Genomic DNA, 18,540 nt, shown 5'->3' with positions numbered 1-18,540 from the left:
TAAAGGACCCCAAATAGGAAGATCATAGTCAGACGACTCAAGCCTCTGACCACATTCTAGAGCAACCCCAGTTCCTAATTTCTCACTAGTTATCAAGACCTCAACCTCTCATATTATTAATTCAACAACACAGTTTATTGGGGTCAGCCTGGGGAGTGTGGGCAGAACACATATACAAAATACACACAGATCTGGCATCTGGTAGCAGGGTACAAAGTTTCTCATAGGGGTACTCTGGGTACAGAAATCAGGAAAGGCTTCCTGGAGGTGGGGAAGCAGGGGACAAGGCAGCCATCAGAATCTTTGCCTTTTGTACAATTCTAAACGGTTAACATTGAGATAATTGGACCCAGGTGAATACTTGGAGCCGACAAGTATTTTTGGCCTAGACACTGCCGTCTATCACATGGGAGTTTTCCTGGGCTCCACCTCTAGTTTTCAAGGCTTCCCTGAGACAATCTATATGGACCAGGTGCTCTACCAAGTGCCTGGCATCACATCACCTTCTAGTCGATGCACATTATTGTCTTAAGTGCTATCTACAGAATACCTAGATCTTAGCTTCAGCTAGTAGTTCTAGTGGCCATGAAATGCTAAGGCTGGGTTTCCAGCAAGCCCAGCACTCTACTTCCTGATGGTAAAACTTAGTTCTAATGGGCTTTCAAAGAGGTATTTACTCCATCCCTATTCTGATGGGATTTTAACAACTACTTTTCAGACTTTTTGAGACCCTACTAGCCAGCATCAAAAGCACAATGAGCAGAACCAGCTTTATCTCCCAGCCTTATCTTTCATGAGTACAAAGGCTCTGTGGTTGCTGATCCAGCTTGATGGTAGGCTGGCATCTCAGCTCTGATGTCTGTCTACCTGGGGATTGCTTCATCATACCATTAGAGCAGTGAAGAGGCCTGCAACAGGTCACTTGGGCTCCAAGCAGAAGCAGATGCAATTAGAAAAAAACCTATAATCTCATGAGGAAAGCTGAGACAGGAGGACTAAAGGTCCAACACCAACCTGAACTATATAGACTGCAGAGATGCTGTCCAAAACAAAAAATCTGTTTTGGGGCTGTGTTGCTCAGTCTTTGGACTTCCACTGACATGAATTCCAACTCTAGGGAATCCTGATGTGAAAAATATGCTTCAGAAAATGGGACTGGGAGTTTTAAGTGCAATGCCTGATGGGCCTGGACAGGGGAAAGGAACAGGGAAAGGGTACCCGGAGTTGGTCCTCACAACAGCCCTGACCCAGGAGCAGGTTGGGGCAAGTGAGAACAAATGGAGGCAAACAAGGCTCTGTTTGATGGTCATTCTTGACAAGAGGGTAGCAGTAGGGAAGGTGGCTTCAGGCCCCTTCAGTTAGTCTGGCCTCAGACTTCTCAGGGCTAGAAGAGGTATTTTCGGCAAGCTGTTGTCCCACATTTGCATTCAATACGGACCCGTTTCTTGGGGGAGCCGGGGAGCCCAGCCAGGCCAAAGTTGGAGTCCATTCGGGTACTCTCCATGTCCACGGGGTCCACTGTGAAGTCACAGCCAGGGAAGGGGGGTTGTTAGAAGGCCTGAATTATACTGCTATCCCTTATATCATAAGACCCGGGGATCTTGGGGTTTTGTAGCAGGTCTGGGATTTGAGTTAGAGGATCTTTGGGATGGTGGATTTTTGGGTTAGAACTAGAGCACAACACTAGAGGGGTTTATCTATGAGTGGCTTTGAGGGACGTTTGTGAAGGAAGAAGGCTGACAAAGGAAAAAGAAAGTCATGTCAGGCAGGGTTAAGGAATAGAGGGCAACCTGGACATCCAAAAGGCACCTGAACTCTTGCCCACTATCTGCCAAGTGTCTCAAAGATGACTAATCAAGAAGAGGTCAGGCTAAAAATCACAAGGGTATCCAGAGGCTCAGAACAAGTAAGGTAAAGGAGGATTAGAGTCAGGAGGGGCAGGGGCTAGTTCATTCAAGATGGAAATGAGGTACGACTTAATTCTTCAGCCAAACATCCTCTCCCACAAGTACTGAACGAAGGTGGTATAAGTGTAATCAGGGTTGGGGTTCAGGGGGTATAAATATGGGGGCTGAAAATCAGGAAGAACATCTTAAAACTCCAGCAAAAGAATTACCCTTGGTTCACTTAATAACCCATATATGCCTTGGGGTAGGGTCCTCACATCCCCTGCCCTTGGGGCCCTTACTACCCCCACCTTGCATGTTGTAATCAAAGGTGAGCTCCTCGCCCGCCCAGATGGTTCTTGTGGCAAAGAATGCGATGCGGGGTAGTCGCTCATCAAGGTTGTCTATGAATACGTTGTACACCTGCAGGTTGGGATCACACTGGGCAAGAAAGAACAATGGGAAGGTAAGGAGGGGCCCTGGTTTGCCCCTCCCAACCCCCTTCCCACTTGCTGGAGGCACCCACACTATGGTTGACAAAATGAGAGATATTGCCATAATAGGCGGCATCCACGGTATATACGTCTTCCACGTAGTCCAGGTCAAAGAGGTAGGTGGCACCCTGGCGGTCGTAGATCTGGCCCCTCCGCTCTGCCTCCTCTGAGGTAATAATCTGAAGAAGGGGGTAAGATTTGGTCATGAAGGTTCATGAAAGCCAGCCCCAACTAGACCTTGACCTGGCCCCTGGGAAGAGAACAGTGAGCAGATGCAATGTAGAGGGCTGTCCACCACCCCATCCCTTCTTCAGTCGAGATGGCAGAAGCTGCCTTGCAATAGTGGGGTGAGAGGTGGCTGCAAGGTGCAGTTTGTGAAAGGAAGTAAGGACCACCACCTTCTGTTCTCAGTGAGATGTCCCAGAGCCTCATGTATACAGAGCAAGATGGGACAGAAACACAGGCAAGAAAGTGAGCAAGGAAGAGACAAGGAAAAACAGACTGGCCCAGGTCAGGACAGCAAGAGACATGGCACAAGGCAACAAGGGAGTGAGACCAATGCAGGCCATGCAGATGGCAAGGACATAAAAGATGTGGGAATTAAAGAGGCCCTAGACAATGGGGACATGGGCTTGGATAAATGGAAAAGAGAACTTAGACAAGAGAACTAGAGGCAGAAACAAAAAGATCCAGGTTAGAGAAGACCAAGGCCCCAAGAGGAAATCCAGGGCCAATATCCTCAAATCCTGAGAACCAGAAAGAAGCCGGTAACCTAACCTAACGATAAAATGACAGATAAAGGGAAAGTAAGGAAAACATGAGAGGGAAGGAGAGCAAATTAGAGCTGAGACGGACTCTTAACAGTGGTGTTGAGGCTGAAAACAGTAGGCACTTTTTCTTAACATTCCTTCCCACTGCCACCATCCTAGTAAATATGAAGCCGCTTAACCATCCAGGTCTGATCTGCCCATGTCTCCCAAATGCTGTTGAAGTGGTTTTGTTTGTTCTTAATCTCCAACCTCACCTGACAGTCCTCTCCTTGGGCCCTGTCATCTCAGTCCAGGGTACCCTCAACTCCTGGGTTTCTTTTTCATATGCCAACTCTTTACAGACAAGTGCCCCAAACAGCACAATCCCAGCAGACACATGCCAACAGCTCTTTCTCCTTTTCTATGTTCCAGAGGCGGTCTTCTAAATAGTTGCAATATTCACTCCCCACATGTCTGTCTTCAATCTGTCCACCCAGATGACACTGGACACAGACCTTCCTAGCACCTATTAGCTTGGTGATCACAGTCTGTCTTAAATTTATCCTCCTCTGGGCATGACTTCTCTGTTCTCTAGAAAGGCTATACTAGTGCCCTATCTGCCTCTTCTGCTATCACATCCTCTCTAGACCACACTTCACACCACTCCCTATTCTAGCTCATTCCTGAAGGACCTAGCCTCCCCATCTGCAATTTGTTTTTACATTCACTCAGGCCCTTTGTTTTTTTGCACATTCTACCCATGCAATATATACCCTCAGCATACCAGGTTATTTCTCACTATCTAGATCCTGCTTACAAAGGCCACAGTCTGATAGAGGAAGTTTGACAATCAAGGTCTACCCCTGACCCTCCAGGGCCACAGAGACAACAAAGATAAAATCTGATAACCCACACTATAGTTCAGAAAAACGTCATTAGGGGAATTAAGAAATATGGCCTAGGGCTACAGTAATAAGTTAAAATTGCTTAGTGCTTTATCAGAGGACCAGTTTAGATCTGAGCACCTACATCAGGCTGCTCACAAATAACTTGGCCACACATGCTCACACACAACCTTTAATCCAATTATTGAGAAGCAGAGGCAAGTGGATCCCTGAGTCTGAGACCAGCCTGATCTATATAGTGAGTTCCAAGACAGCCAGCACAACACAAGGAGACCCTGTTGCCAAAACCCAAATACCTAGAACTCAAATGATACAATAACCCTGTTTCTGGATTATACGAGCACCTTCATGCACAAGTGCTTGAGAGGTTACACTTAGAAAAAAAAAAAAACGAAAACTCAACCTGCAAAGCAGGCCACCGCCACCAGTGAGACCTTTTCTCCTTAAGGATGGCAGCAACAGCCACAATAGTACTCCTGTAAGGCAAAGGTAGGCCTCCAATCTCCCTGAGAACCATATGACTACTTGGAGCCCCTCAGAAGTTAGCCAAGCTCTAATTTACCAGCAGACTGGCTCTTCTGAGCCTTCAAGCCAGAGGAATGTCCACATCCTCCCCCACTCCCATCTTTCTGTCTATTCTGTCCCTACCTGCTGCTCCAGTCTCACAAGGGTGAGTCATGCCCTCCAGGCTTAACCTGCTTTCCTTGTCTCTCCTGTGATGTCCCATCCCTGTTTCCATTCTACTCTCTTGAAGCGGGAAAAGTCTAGGACTTGGGCAGTTTTTAAAGGGCCATTAAGGAGACTAGAGAGATAGCCCAGCGGTTAAGAGCACTGGCTGTTCTTCCAAAGGTTCCGAGTTCGATTCCCAGTAGCTCACAACCATCTGTGATGAGGTCTGATGTTCATTTCTGGTATGCTTGAGGAGTTTTTTTTTTTTTAAAGGCTGTTAAGACGGTTCATCGTCTAAAAGCACTTGTTCTTCCAGAGGACCTAGTTTTGATTTGCAGCACCCACATGGAGATACAGAACTCCAGTCTTAAGATTTAAGATCTATGGCCTCTCCTGGACTTCTTGAATGCCAGGCATGCACATGCTGGCAAAAAGCAGGCTGTTGATGGGACTGTGACTAGAAAACTGAGTCAGTGGCTACTCAGCTTCTCCTGTGCTTGCTTTCTTGGTGGGGGTGGGGGGGGGACAGCACACCTGCAACAGCAGTGGGCTTAAATAGGCATTTCCTAAGATTTGTAACTTGGACCACTTACACGACCTCTTTGGGCATCTATTTTCTCAAAAGAGGATATGTATTGGCTTTGCAAGGAGTACCAACTGGGAATTGGTACATTCTGATTGGGAATGATACTCTGAATTATACAGCACCTTGCCTGTTAGGATATGGTTCAATGGTGGACTTACTACTGCCTAGCACAAAGGAGGCCCTGTGTTCTACTCTTAGGTAGGGAGAGGGGTGGATTCATAATATAACCTTAGGAGCATCTAGAGTGCCACATAAGTATAAACACTAACCCCACCAAGTACAAAGACAGTAAATCAGGTTATCCAAAACAAAACAGTCCAGCAGTGGTGACACACATCTTTATTCCCAGCACTGGAAAGCAGAAGCAGGCAGATCTCTGAATTCAAGGCCAGCCTAGTCTACACAGAGAAATCAGTACCATTGGTGGGCTGCTTTCAAGTACTTCACAGGAAGGAGCAACCTAAACAACCAAGAGACAGAAAGTGATTGCTCCTGAGTGGTAGGGGTGGAATGCAACCTTGGTACTGTACTTCTTACTGCCTTTCAGAAGCCTCGTGGAAAAAGGTTAGCTTTTGTTTGGGGGCACTATCAAAAAGGATCAATAGGACCTAAGGTCATGGCCAGAGAGAAGTCAAGAAATAATGGAGAGAATGGATAAAAACAGGAAGAGGTGAAAGGGCTCCTGGAAACTGTCCAGAGTAGAGGAGCAAGGAACCTAAACTCAGGGGACTGAGCATTCATATTAAGAGGCTTTTCCTCTACCTTGAATCAATACAATTATACTGACTTGGTTTTTGCTTGGGATGACTTCTAGAAATATGAGGATCTGGACACCTCCCCTTTCAGACTGTCAGGAGTCCTAGGTTGAGAGCATTTTCTTCTAGAAAGATGTCTAAAAATCATTTGGGGAATGAAGACAACCTCTGTATTATGGAGATCTCATGCTTCCACTCACTGGCCACTATGGGATCAGACATCTTACTGCAGATGCTCAGGATCCCTCTACTTCCTGTCAAGAACCCTTTGAGTATCAACACCTTCCTCTCTGCTCCTAATTGCCTGGCTTTCCAGGCTTTTCTCAATCTGGGAGTATGGCTATCCCCTTGTCTACTGAGACCATCTCTTCATCTGACCCTTTAGTTTGTAAGAGTGTAAGTCTCCTAATCATCAGTCACTGATATAGGTGGACATGCTCAGATGTATCCTCGGGCCAGTTTTCCAAGCATATAACACCCAGGAGGGACCTATGGAAATACATGAACAACCGTCATTATGACAGAACAGGCTTTTGGACAGTAAAGGTCCAGGGATAAGTCTTTCAAACTATGAGATTTGTCTATGTATAAAAACTGCCCAGTCCTAAATGCCCATAGTGTCTTACCTTATGATGTGGTACTTTCTGCTGCATACACCTGCTAGTTGCTCATCCAGACCTTTTAACATCTGGTCACAAAGTTAAAGCGCATGCGCACGCTCGCTCGCGCACCCATCTCACTTCCAGACAGTAGTTACAAGTAGCCTGACTCATAAGTACCTTCTCCTTCAGTCCCCTACTACAAAAAGCTGAGGTTATGGTGGTGACCTGAAAGGCCCTAAGGTAAAAGAAAGGCACAAGGAAGTGGGTGTAAAAATAGTAGTGGGCCTGAATAGATTTGTGAACAGGATATCCATTGGAACACCCACATCAGAGTGCTCACAAACCAGGCAAACCAACTCCTAGACCAGGCATGGTGGGACATGTAATCTCAGCACTCAGGAAGGGGGGAGAGCAGGAGAACTGTGAGCTCAAAGCCAACCTGGGCTACTAAGAGGAGACTGGCTTTAAAACATGTTTTAAATGTGTGATCTGGGGATTGTTCATTACAAAAGCTAGCCTGCATCATGTACTACCCAGCCTTTCCCTGGGGTAACCTGAAAATCAGTTTTTAGCTTTCCTAATACTGTGTCCCTTTAACACAGTTCTTCATATAGTAGTGTCCCCCCCTCAAACCATAAAATTTTCTTTGCTACTGATATGAATCAGAATGTGAATATCTATTTTCCAGTGGTCGTAGGCAAACCCTATTATTATGGATGGAGGTTGGGCAATATCTTCTAGGCCAAGTCAAGCCTACATTCTCCTTTAGATTCAGTTTGTGATACAATGACCCTTATCACAAAATAAGAGAACTTGCCTTTGTAGGTTCTGCAACCTTATGCCCCGACCACATAGCTTTGGAAAATAACCTGCCTGGAGCTCAGTTCCCACTTGCTTTGCTATGCACCCTTATGAAATCAGCTGAGGTCAGAGAAATACTTCAGTGTTCTTTAACTAGCAGCATGGTACTACTGATGTGTGCCAAATACAAGCATCAGCCCCTGTTAACAATGACCCTATAACACAAGAGTTTTAGGTACATGGTTAGGGGCACACGTTTTTTAAACAGGGAGTAGGAAAAACTGCACACATACCCAGACCCATCTCCTCACCTCTCCCACATACTCCATAACAAAGCTATTTTTGCGGATCTTTTCCAGCGTGCGGACACCCCAGCCTCGGCCATCATCAGTGCGGAAGATGCAGAGGTTGTAGCGGATGCCTTTCTGGACTACACGGTTTGGGCAGTCATAGCCACAGCAACAGCGGGAGTTGCACTCGTAGATGGGCTGCCCAGCTTTCAGTCGCACCTGGCCTTGGTCATTGTAGGCAAACTTGTGCAGGGATGCTCCAGGGCAACAGCCTCCAGTGGGTGCCGACAGACAGTCCTGGCACTCACAGCCAACAGCTACCTGGTTGAGGGTGATGCCCTCACCAACTCGATACTCATTGATATAAACAAAGGACCTTGGAGGGCCATCCAGGTCTACCTCATTCTCCACGGTGATCCGCCCCAGGTGGCTGCGCTTGGCATTGAGCTCTTGTTCCCAACGCTGCAGTGCCCGCCTCTGCTTGGCCTTCTGCACCATGTAATTGGCTAGGTTTGGGTCCAGATGCCTGGGTGGCTTTGACCGACGGTGACGCCGGACAAGCTCTCTTTCTAAGTCCTTGTGGAACTGCTTAAGAATACGCACACATTTGAGATTCTTCCGTGGCTCCCAGGTGTTCTCTGAGTCGGGATACCCACGCCACTTAACCAGGTAATACTCCCGCTCCTGTTAGGTAGATGAGGGACATGAGGGTACCATAAATGCTGAGACCCTCTACAGCAAGGATTAATTACTAAGTTCAATTTCCACCCCCCTTTACTATTTGTGAAAATTCCTACTTTTTATTTCAACTCCCGGACTACTTCCTGCTCTATCTTCTGTTCCTTCATTCTAGCTACTCAGGCCCAAACTCCTGTTATTCTTGGTTCCTCCTTTGTTCACACTCCCCACTAAATACAGAATCTGAACCATTCACATAACACTGCCGACCAGCCTTGCCTCTGAGATGCCTCTCTACTGGTCCTGCTTCCTTCCCTCCCTCTTCCAGGCAGTATTTTGCACAGTGTGTGGGGGGTGGGGGGGATTAATTACTGGGAGCCAGCCTTAAGACAGTTTAAAATCTCACTCTGTAGATCTCTAGTTATGCTACTTTTGGAAAGCTATTAAAACCATTCATGGAAGACAATTACAAGTAAGGCAAAAGGAACATATCTGTAATCCCATCACTTGGTAAACTGAGAAAGGATTTTTAGTTTGGAGCCAACTGTTGGAACATAGCAAAAAACTAAAAATAAAGATGAAAAGGAAGGAAAAACAGGTAACATTTTTTTGTAGCATTCACTAATGCAGCAGGTATTGTCCTGAGCAGCTGACATACCTAGAACTAGTTCTTACAACTCCAGTTCTTCCCATTTTACAGACAGGAAAATGAAGGCTATATTTCAACTAAACATGCTGCTTTCAGTGGGCTCCTCTATCCTGCTAGTACTTCTGTGGCATCAGTAACTTTTCTGGTAGGCATACTACCTGCTGCCATCTTTTACTTGTACTCCTAGGCACAGAATCTCAATTTTGTAACTAGTGTACATATGAGGATTCATTAGGCCTCTTGTTCTGTGAGAAAGCCACTTAATTTCCATCCCTGTAAAATGGAAATAAGAGGGTCAATTCATCCCTCCCATTTCCCCCAGGAAGAATCAAAGGAGAAAATCCTCTTTGCAAACAGATGTGGGGGTTGGGCGGAGAAGGTTCCCTGCTAGTATAGTCACACACACCAGACTTACACGTATCTTCTTATAATCACACAGGTATTCAACTTCAAAATCATAGAGATTCTTCTTAGAAACGCCAAGGGCAGGACAAGAAAGCTTGGCTAGTCGGCACAGATCCTGCAGCTGATTCCAAGAAGACTTACAGCACACACTGCAACCTGAAATGAGAAGGCCAAAGACTCACAAAAAATGTAATCCACAGGCCTTACCCAAAGCTAAAATCCTCTGTAACAGGAAGTGACAATTCCTTGAACCCTTATTTTCAATTCTTAGGGCAACACCTGGAAAGAAGTGTATACACCAGAATCAATCACCCAACCTGTCTTTCCTTGCACTTGAAAGAGTCCAGTTCTATCAGAGGACCTATCCCCTCTTCTGGGGGAATCTTCTATTCCAAACCCTGCCCCCTAACTCTTGAATAGTCAAGGATGAAGTGGAGCTTGTAGCAATGGGCAGTCCATAAAGGGATCCACTCCCAGAACATCCAAGGCCTTAAACTGCCTGGAAACTTACCTTAGGTCAGAGCCTTAATCAATGCTCTTTGCAAAAGAAAAGACAACAGCTTCCTAGCTCAGTGGGATGCGTTGACTAAGGGAGGCTGGGTAGGATGAAAATCCCCCTAAGGGCACTAGAGGTGCTGCTGTAAAGTCTTCAATCACTTATCTTGAAACTTCTGGATGACTGGATTTTGGATCAAACATTTGGGAATTTTACACAAGTAATTTTAGACGAATTCCTGACAGGATCTAGGGCTTTAAGCCATCTATAATCAAAAACACAACAGTAAACATCTATAGCAAAAGGCTTAATTCACATTAAATATTCTCACTGAATAATCCCACTTAAAAATCTCTTGCCATGATTAAGTGACAAATTTAAGAAAAATTTCACTAGTTCAAAGGTTCTTTAGATTTTGGAATTTTAAAGATTGTAGAACATTCCATTAAGCTGGGCATAGTGGTGCATGCCTTTAGACCCAAGCACTTGAAAGAGACCGAGGCAAGCCGAATGGGTTCCAAGGCCAGCCTGGTCTAACATACTGAGTTCCAGGACAGCTGTTTAATCTGTTTTGAGTCATTCCCTGACTCGGGGCAAAAAAAAAGGGGGGGGGGATTTACTACATTACTGGAAGTTTCTTTGACTTAGTCTAGACCACCTTATATACCCAAGGTCTATTTTTCCAGGCTGCTTTACTGTCTCACCCCACGTTAAAAGTACAATTCAGTCCAAAGGGATCTGCTCTCAATTCAGGAACATGTAAACAATGCATGTGATTAAGTCGCTGACACTGACTCTTGAGAGTCACCAAAATTGTTCAAGAGAAACGGATTTTTTTTTTTTTGCTTCAGAATACATCCTTCAACGTAATTTTAGAAGCCATTTTAAAAAAATCAAAATATGTCGCAAAAACCACTTGATGCTGGTTGTATGCTGTCAATAACCAATTCCATCTTTTAAAGATGCTTTTCTACTCCCATCATACGACTCAAACTTAAAACGATCCTAATAAGATGCTCTAGATTGAAACCTACAAATGAACAAAACACTTAAAAAATCATTGCGTGTACACCCATCCTTTTACCCAAGGCCCAGCGGAGACTAATCCCGGTCCTCCAAGACTTCTTTCCTAACGCCTCGTTTGAAACCCCTGTGAAGTGGCCTGAAAAAAGCATTTCCAGCATCTGACTGCGCACTAACCGCAGCTGCACTCCTACCCATCGTAGCTCCGGCTCACACTTGTGGAATCTTCTCACAGCTTTACTCACTGCCGAGGAGCCCGCCCAACACGCACAGTCACCCCTATTTTCCTGCACATGGAGGAGCCCAACCCTCCTTTCACCGAGGCCCTCAATCCCGCTTTCTGAAGAGAATCCTCTACCCTCAACCCTGCCCCCATCTCGCAGATATCCCTTTCCCACCTAGAGTCGCCGGTTCCCCCATTTTGAGAAGGGGGTCCGTTCCACCACTTTCTCCCCTTCCGGCGTCTCCCGTGGAAATCGAAAGGGTAACGGTACCGAGAGCCGCTTTTCCCGCGCGTAGCCGCAACCTTCTCTTTAGGACTCTCTCATGCGCGTAGGCACGCCGGCCAGCCGCGCGCGGCCGAGAAACCCCGCGCACAGTCTGCGCAGCCCCGCGCCCCCCGCGGCCGAAGCACGCGCCCCCTCCCCTCAGCCCCGCCCTGCCTGCGCGCCGGGCCCGCGCTCTCTGGCCCCACGTTTTCCCTGCCGGCCTCCTAGCTCCAGGCTCTGTGGCTCCGGACGCCCGGCCTGGAACCCTGGACACCTTCCCTCCATTCTGCTCGGCCGGGCCAGTAGCTTGCGTCTCTACCACCACAACTTCACCTTTTAAATTTTCCGCCATCTTTCTCCACAGCTAACGACGTACGGGCCTAACCAGCCTCGCGAGAAGAGAACGCGCGCGGGCGTGGCCGGGGACGCGCAGTCTATTGGCCGCTCCTCACCGACCGCAGCTCCTGCTCGGACCAACCGAGGACTTATGACTGGACTCCTCCCGTCACCAGGAGTGGTCTCGTGCACTGGTGCTCTCGGCTTTTATTCAGAGTGCGCCTGCGCAGTAGCGGTAGTTGCCTTTGCTCCAGGCACCGCCCCCTGTCGGTCATACTGCTAGCCAATCACGGCATCAACCAGTCATAAAGGGATTGTTTTGTTCGATCACAATTTTGCCGTCATTATATTTTAACCTCGAGCAGGCATCGCTTCCCGGGTGGACCTAGAGCCATATATAGGTGTTCAGTCAGACATCTGATTCAAATGAATAATAAGTCGGTTGCCGCCATCAGATGTCCGTTCAGTTCACTCGCTTCTCCATTCTCACTGCATCAGTCAATAGTAGCATCCATATGTGCCCTGCAACCGTTTGAGTTCGCTGAAGCACAGCCCTTGTGCTGTTAGGCAGCCTGCTATTCCCTCGAACTGTCCCCATCACATTGTTAGCCAGTCAGCCTTTTTCTCCATCTGCCTCTGAAGGAAATGTCTCATAAACCACAATGTCCACCCATGCCCTGAGGTAGACTGGGATTAGATCAGGACAAATCTTTGTTGCTCCCAAAAGCTCTCTCTGGACAGTCACACTGTCACTTGGTTACTGTGGTTCAACTTGGTTACTCATTTCCACAGCACCTTGCTAGGCCCCCACAATAGGAAGGGGGATGATGAAACCTTGGAGCCGCCTATCAGGGGATCCCCGATTTAAAGGAAAAACCGTGTGAGAACTGGCTACTAAAAACAGAAAAGGCTGAAAGACCAAAGAATTGGGTAAGGGGCTGTGGAGATGGCTCAATAAAGTGTCTGCCATGCTAGTGTCAGGGCTTGAATTCAGATTCTCAGCATCCATGTAAGAGCCACACCCAGCAACAAAGTGCTGGAGGGAGTCAGGAGGCCCAAGCTTGCTCTTATAAGATAGAACCCATTCCTGTAAGCTGTCTTCTCCACACCTGCACCTTGGTAGGTGTGTACACACCCCAAATAAATGTAATGAAAATTTAAATGGGATAAAATCAGTCAAGGAAGATGCTCAACATTGACCTCTGGCCTTCATATGTGTATGCATGTGCACGTACACACACCCAATAAATAAACGCAATAAAAATTAGAAATAAAATGGGTCACAATCAAAGGAGATGCCTGACATTCACCTCTACCACACATATGTGTATGCACATGCACACAGTACACAGCCCACAGTAACATACATATACCAGAGGAGTTAGAAAGATCCAGAATTTCACAAAGCACAATTTATTACAGGCTTCCAGACATGATCGTATCTCTAGTGTCAGCAAGGCAAGAGAAACTACACTGTATAGCAGGAGGAGGGTGTTATGTTCTACACAAACTTCAGTATGGCCTATCGATTATTTTTCTAAATATTTCTCATTAAATATCAGTTGAAAACAATTTGGGCATCTGTAGTTATCATGAAATGCTCACCTGACTTGTCTTTTTTTTTAGATTTTTTAAAAAATTTATTTTATTGATTATTTATTTACATTTTAAATGTTATCCCCTTTCCCAGTTTCCCCTCTGCAAACCCCTTATCCCACACCCTCCCCCTGCTTCTGTAAGGGTGCTCCCCCACCCACCCACTCCCGCCTCACTGCCCTAGCATTCCCCTACACTGGGAAAATGAGCTTTCACATGACCAAGGGCCTCCCCTCTCATTGATACCAGATAAGGCCATCCTCTGCTACACAAGTAGCTGGAGCCTGACTTATCTTAATGGCTCTGTTTATCCTATAGTTTTGGACAGTATACTGAGGCCCAGTGCCTTACCACCAATGAAGTTAGGACTAAAATGGCTATGGTCATGTCAAGCTGGGCTCCTATAATGAGTCTATCATTTCTCATTCCCACTATGGGTCAACCAAGCCAATATCTTCTGATGTGTTGGGTTCTTCAAAGAGACTTGGATTCTATCAAGACAGTCTGTGGCTATACATGTATCTGAGGAGTCAGGGAGCTTCACTGACAGAACTGTTCATCAGCTGACCTGGGACTCATTCATTGTCCCTCTCACCTTGTCAGATAAACAGGTAGGTGGTCAGTCTTGGTATCCCACTGACCTTACTACCTGTGGGTGTTCAGTCAGAATGCTCAGTATCATGTGACTCAACCCAGGAGGACAACCAGCCACCAGAAATAGCTGCTTAGCTGAAAGCTCCAAACTCTTTGATCCGCCAGCTTGAAATTGCCAAGATTGCCTCTGCTGTTAGAGCACCCACATTCATTTACTCGTGATTGGGAAAAGCCAGGTATGGAACAAAGAAAAAGGGCCTACTTGGAAAGTCAGCAAACAAAAGAAGATGGGATACAATCAGGAACAGAGACAGGCTTACTGTCTGCAGGTATAAGGGAACTAAGGGATTTGAGGAAAGTTATCTTTCTAGTTTGAGGAGGTCTGGGATGGTCATAAATTCCACAGGGGCCTGTTTTTCTGACATGTAAACTGTTGTTGTTTAAAAGTTCTTTGGTGTTCTGGAGTCTGTAAATCTCAAGAAAAGTTACTGATTCGCAAATTTTCTGACTCATTTCTTTATGTCAGGAAGTTACTTAACGTGGTGATTGAAGATACCAAATGGGTCAGGAAACGGGGAACAAAGCACCTTTGCCAGACAACACTTTAAGTGATCAAGCAGCCCTACTCAGAGACAACATCTACAGCAAAGCTAGTGGGAGACTCATTCTAAACCGTTTGCCCTCAAGATCTCCAAAGTTGGGGATTTTTGTGGAAGCAAATGGAGCTAGGGAGTTTCTTTGGCCCAACTTTCTTTCCCAGACTTGGTATCACATCCGGACATTCTCTCAGGCCAGATGTGGTCCTTAGAAGCCAGAATGGTTCTTCAACCACTCACAGCATCTGGCAGCCTGGTCAGCAGCAGTGCCATGGACTGTCCGTGAGTCAGCCTGTAAAACTATAAACCCCAACCCTCTCGGAGCCACGACAAGAGGGGACTGTGATGTAGCAATGCTGCAGGGTTCTGATGCTGGATTATAAGGTTCCAAAACCTCTTGTCAACTTGACGACATCTGAACCTGACTCAAACCCAAGTGACTAGGTACACCCATGAGGGATTATTTCTCTTAATTAATTTATTTGATGCAGGGACTGGAGAGATGGCTCAGTGCTTAAGAGCACTGACTGTTCTTCCAGAAGTCCTGAGTTCAAATTCCAGCAACCATATGGTGGTTCACAACCATCTGTAATGAGATCTGATGCCCTCTTCTGGTGTGTCTACTGTGGACTCATATGCATAAAATAAATAAATAAAATCATTTAAAAAATTTCTGCAAACCTTAAAAAAAAGGAAAAAAAAGCCAAGCACTGACACAATTATATTTGTATACATTTATGCAAAAATGTTTAAATTTTTTTTCTTTTATCTTTGTTTTTTAAAATAAAGTTTTAAAAAAATTCTGAAGCAAGAAGATCCACTTTGACTCTGAATCTTTTGAAGTGGGACAATCTAATCCATCTTTAATCTGGGCCACAACTTCTACAGGCAGGACATGGAAGAAGGAAGCTCATTTTCTCCCCCCCCCCCACTTGCTCCTGCTGGCAAGTCCATTCCTTCATTGGCATCAAAGGATACTTCTTCAGGATTCTGCTAATATAGCCACTGTTGAACTACCAGGACCACAGCCTGTAAACCATTCCAATAAATCCCATATGTAAAAACAAATACACTCATACTCATATATAATTAAATGTAAATTTTGTTCCATCAAGTGGTTCTAGAAAAATGGAAGTATAAGAATGTTTCTTTTTCCTTTCTTTTTTTTTTTTTTTTTTTTTGTTTGTTGTTGTGGGGTTTTTTGTTTGTTTGTTTTTTGGTTTTGGTTTGTTTTTTCCAGACAGGATTTCTCTGTACCCCTAGCTGTCCTGGAACTCTCTCTGTAAACCAGGCTGGCCTCAAACTCACAGAAATCCTCCTGCTTCCCGGAAGCAGAGATTAAAAGTACGTACCACCACTATCCTACAAGAATTAATTTTTTTTAAATGTCTGAAATAGGATTTCCTGTTTGCCAGCACCTACAATAACCAAAGCCCCGCCAGTTACTAAAGCTTCTCTGGGAAGGTTGGAAACTACTGAAAGCCCATGTGAACTATTTTACAAACTTAAGAAGAAAAATGTGCTTGATCATCCTGATTCACAAGTTGTGACTCGGTGTGTAACACTTTTGGCAATTTGTGGAAAAAGAAGGAAAATGATGATGCTGGTTGGTTGCTCCTAGCATCTGTGGATAAATTGACAATGGGAAGGAATATGCTCCGTGATAAAAATTAACCAACCAGCAGTCTAGCATCTCTGGATACGGTGATGGACAACAATGAACTCAGTGATAAAAACTGACCTGTTCCAGATGCTCAAACAGTCTAAAAGTTTCAGAGTGTGCGCTGGAAGAGAATCTTTTCTCCAGCACCCACAGAGCTTGAGTTGTGGGAAGTCAAACTGAGGTCCTCAGTACAAGCTTGGCTGAATTACAGTGAAAATTCAAGTCCCAACCCTGGAAGGTGTTGGCAGTTAAAGTAAGGGCATTCATTGGTAAAGAATGGTATCTTGTACCTTAGATGGGGATGTGTGCTGGGAGGACCCTACTGAAGCTAAGAACTTGGAACCCTCAGATTTTCAAGGATTCACCTCACCTGGGGCAGTAGTCTCTTCACACTCAGCAGAAGATGAACCCCAATCCACACCCACAATGCCTTTTCAGCTTTGGTTGAGGAAATGAACCCTTCATTGTCTGCTAAACCAACAAAGAATTTCCCTGAAGCCAGGAAAAACAATACTGAAAACTCCCTCAGGACCCACCAACAGTTGCCTCTAGACCTGTAACCAGACTAATGGTTAAGCAGGTTCCTGGAGGGAAGGTGTAAAGTGTACTCCATGAGGAAATGAGTTACATTACTAAGGAGCTTAATGACTTTGCTAATTCATTCAAGCAGAAGTCTGGGGAATATGTGTGGGAATGGGTTTTATTGGTGTGGGATGAATGTGGAGGGAACATAAAATTGGATTAGGCTGAGTTTATTGATATGGGTTTACTAAGTGAAGATTTTAGGTCTCATATGAAAATTCACACATTTTTTTAAAAAAGGTCAGCAGGCAGTGGTGATGCACTCCTTTTATCCCAGAGGCTGAGGCAGGCAGACCTCTGTGAGTTCAAGGCTAGCATGGTCTACAAAAGTGAGTGCCAGGACAGCCTGGGCTACACAAAGAAACCCTCCTCAATAAATAAATAAATAAATTAATTAAATAATATAAAGTACATAAATAAAAACAAGGGCTGGAGAGTGAACTTAGCAGTTAAGAACACTGGCTGCTCTTCCGGAAGCCCTGAGTTCAAATTTCCAGCTCCCACATGGTGGCTCACAACCATCTATAAAGAGGTCTGATGCTCTCTCCTGGCCTGTAGGCCATGCGGCAGAGCACTCATACATAAAGCAAATAAATACTTAAATAAATAAATAAATGTAGTTAGGAATGGTGGCACTTGAGAGACAGAGACAGACAGATCTCTGTAAGTTCAAGTCCAGTTGTTCTATATACAGCAAATTCCAGGACAACTAGAGTTACGCAGAGAGACTGTCTCAGCAACAACAAAATAAAATAAAACAAACGAATAACCACAATAAAGAGTAATTGAGGAATATATCCGTCCTATTTAGGGTTTCTATTGCTGCAACAAAACACTATGACCAAAAAGCAAGTTGGGGAGAAAGGGATTATTCAGCTTACATGTCCACATCACTGTTCATTGCCAAGGGAATTCAGGACTGAATCTCACAGGGCATGAACCTGGAGGCAGGAGCTGTTGTAGAGGCCATGGGTGAGTATTGCTTACAGGCTTGCTCCTCATGGTGTGCTGAGGCTGCTTTCTTATAGAAGTCAGGACCACCAGCCCAGGGATGGCACCATCCACAATGAGTTGGACCCTTCCCCACTGAGTATTAATTGAGAAAATATCTTACAGCTGGATCTCATTGAAGCTTTTCCTCAACTGAGACCCCAGCTCCTCTGATGAGTCTAGCTTGTATCAAATTGAAAGAAAACCAGTCAGTACAATAACAATACTCAGCTATTCAACAGCAACCTTTGGCCTATGAATCTCTCTCTCTCTCTCTCTCTCTCTCTCTCTCTCTCTCACACACACACACACACACACACACACACACACTATACTTTCTCTTATAAACACATATGCATACACACATACCACACATACTTTCTCTATGTTTTACACACACAAACACACGATGTCTGGAGCTCCAGCTCTTGGAAGGCTGAAGCAGGAAGGTTACATAAGGCCAATAGTTTGAGGAAAAGCCTAGGAAACACATACTGAGATGGTTGTGGCCCCTTTCCCCAAAATCCTAACAAAATTTAAAACTTCTTTAAAAGGGGGGATGGAGGAAAGGAAAAGAAAAGCAAAGAAATACAGGCTAAGTGGCCGGAAGCTTAAAGGAATAAATGAACATACATGTGAAAAGGCTCAAGAACAACACACAGTGAGATCAAAGTCCAGAAGGGACTGTGAGGGGAAGAAGCCCAAAG

At 45.3% G+C, this 18,540-nt stretch overlaps 1 protein-coding gene across 1 annotated transcript; it reads right to left on the bottom strand.

The window, feature by feature from the left end:
* Positions 1–204: 204 nt before the first annotated feature.
* SUV39H1 (SUV39H1 histone lysine methyltransferase) lies at positions 205–11,853 on the bottom strand. Its single transcript, XM_080910582.1, has 6 exons — positions 11,810–11,853; positions 9,480–9,625; positions 7,759–8,421; positions 2,413–2,559; positions 2,198–2,327; positions 205–1,518 (listed from the first exon to the last, which is right to left on the bottom strand). The coding sequence occupies exons 1-6, from the start codon at positions 11,826–11,828 to the stop codon at positions 1,385–1,387; spliced, it is 1,239 nt and encodes a 412-aa protein (XP_080766708.1). The 5' UTR covers positions 11,829–11,853; the 3' UTR covers positions 205–1,384.
* Positions 11,854–18,540: the final 6,687 nt, after the last annotated feature.

Source organism: Micromys minutus (assembly GCF_963924665.1).
Source record: "Micromys minutus genome assembly, chromosome: X".
Classification (NCBI taxonomy): domain Eukaryota; kingdom Metazoa; phylum Chordata; class Mammalia; order Rodentia; family Muridae; genus Micromys; species Micromys minutus.
The sequence above is the reverse complement of the archived record's forward strand: the minus strand, read 5'-3'. Positions and strand labels throughout refer to the sequence as shown.

Excerpts from the sequence above, each read along its gene's own strand:
- SUV39H1 (XM_080910582.1), bottom strand. Across the intron at positions 2,560-7,758 it reads TTATGGAGTATGTGGGAGAG|ATTATTACCTCAGAGGAGGC; the intron begins GTGAGGAGATGG and ends CCCCTTCTTCAG. Across the intron at positions 1,519-2,197 it reads CTTTGATTACAACATGCAAG|TGGACCCCGTGGACATGGAG; the intron begins GTGGGGGTAGTA and ends GTGACTTCACAG.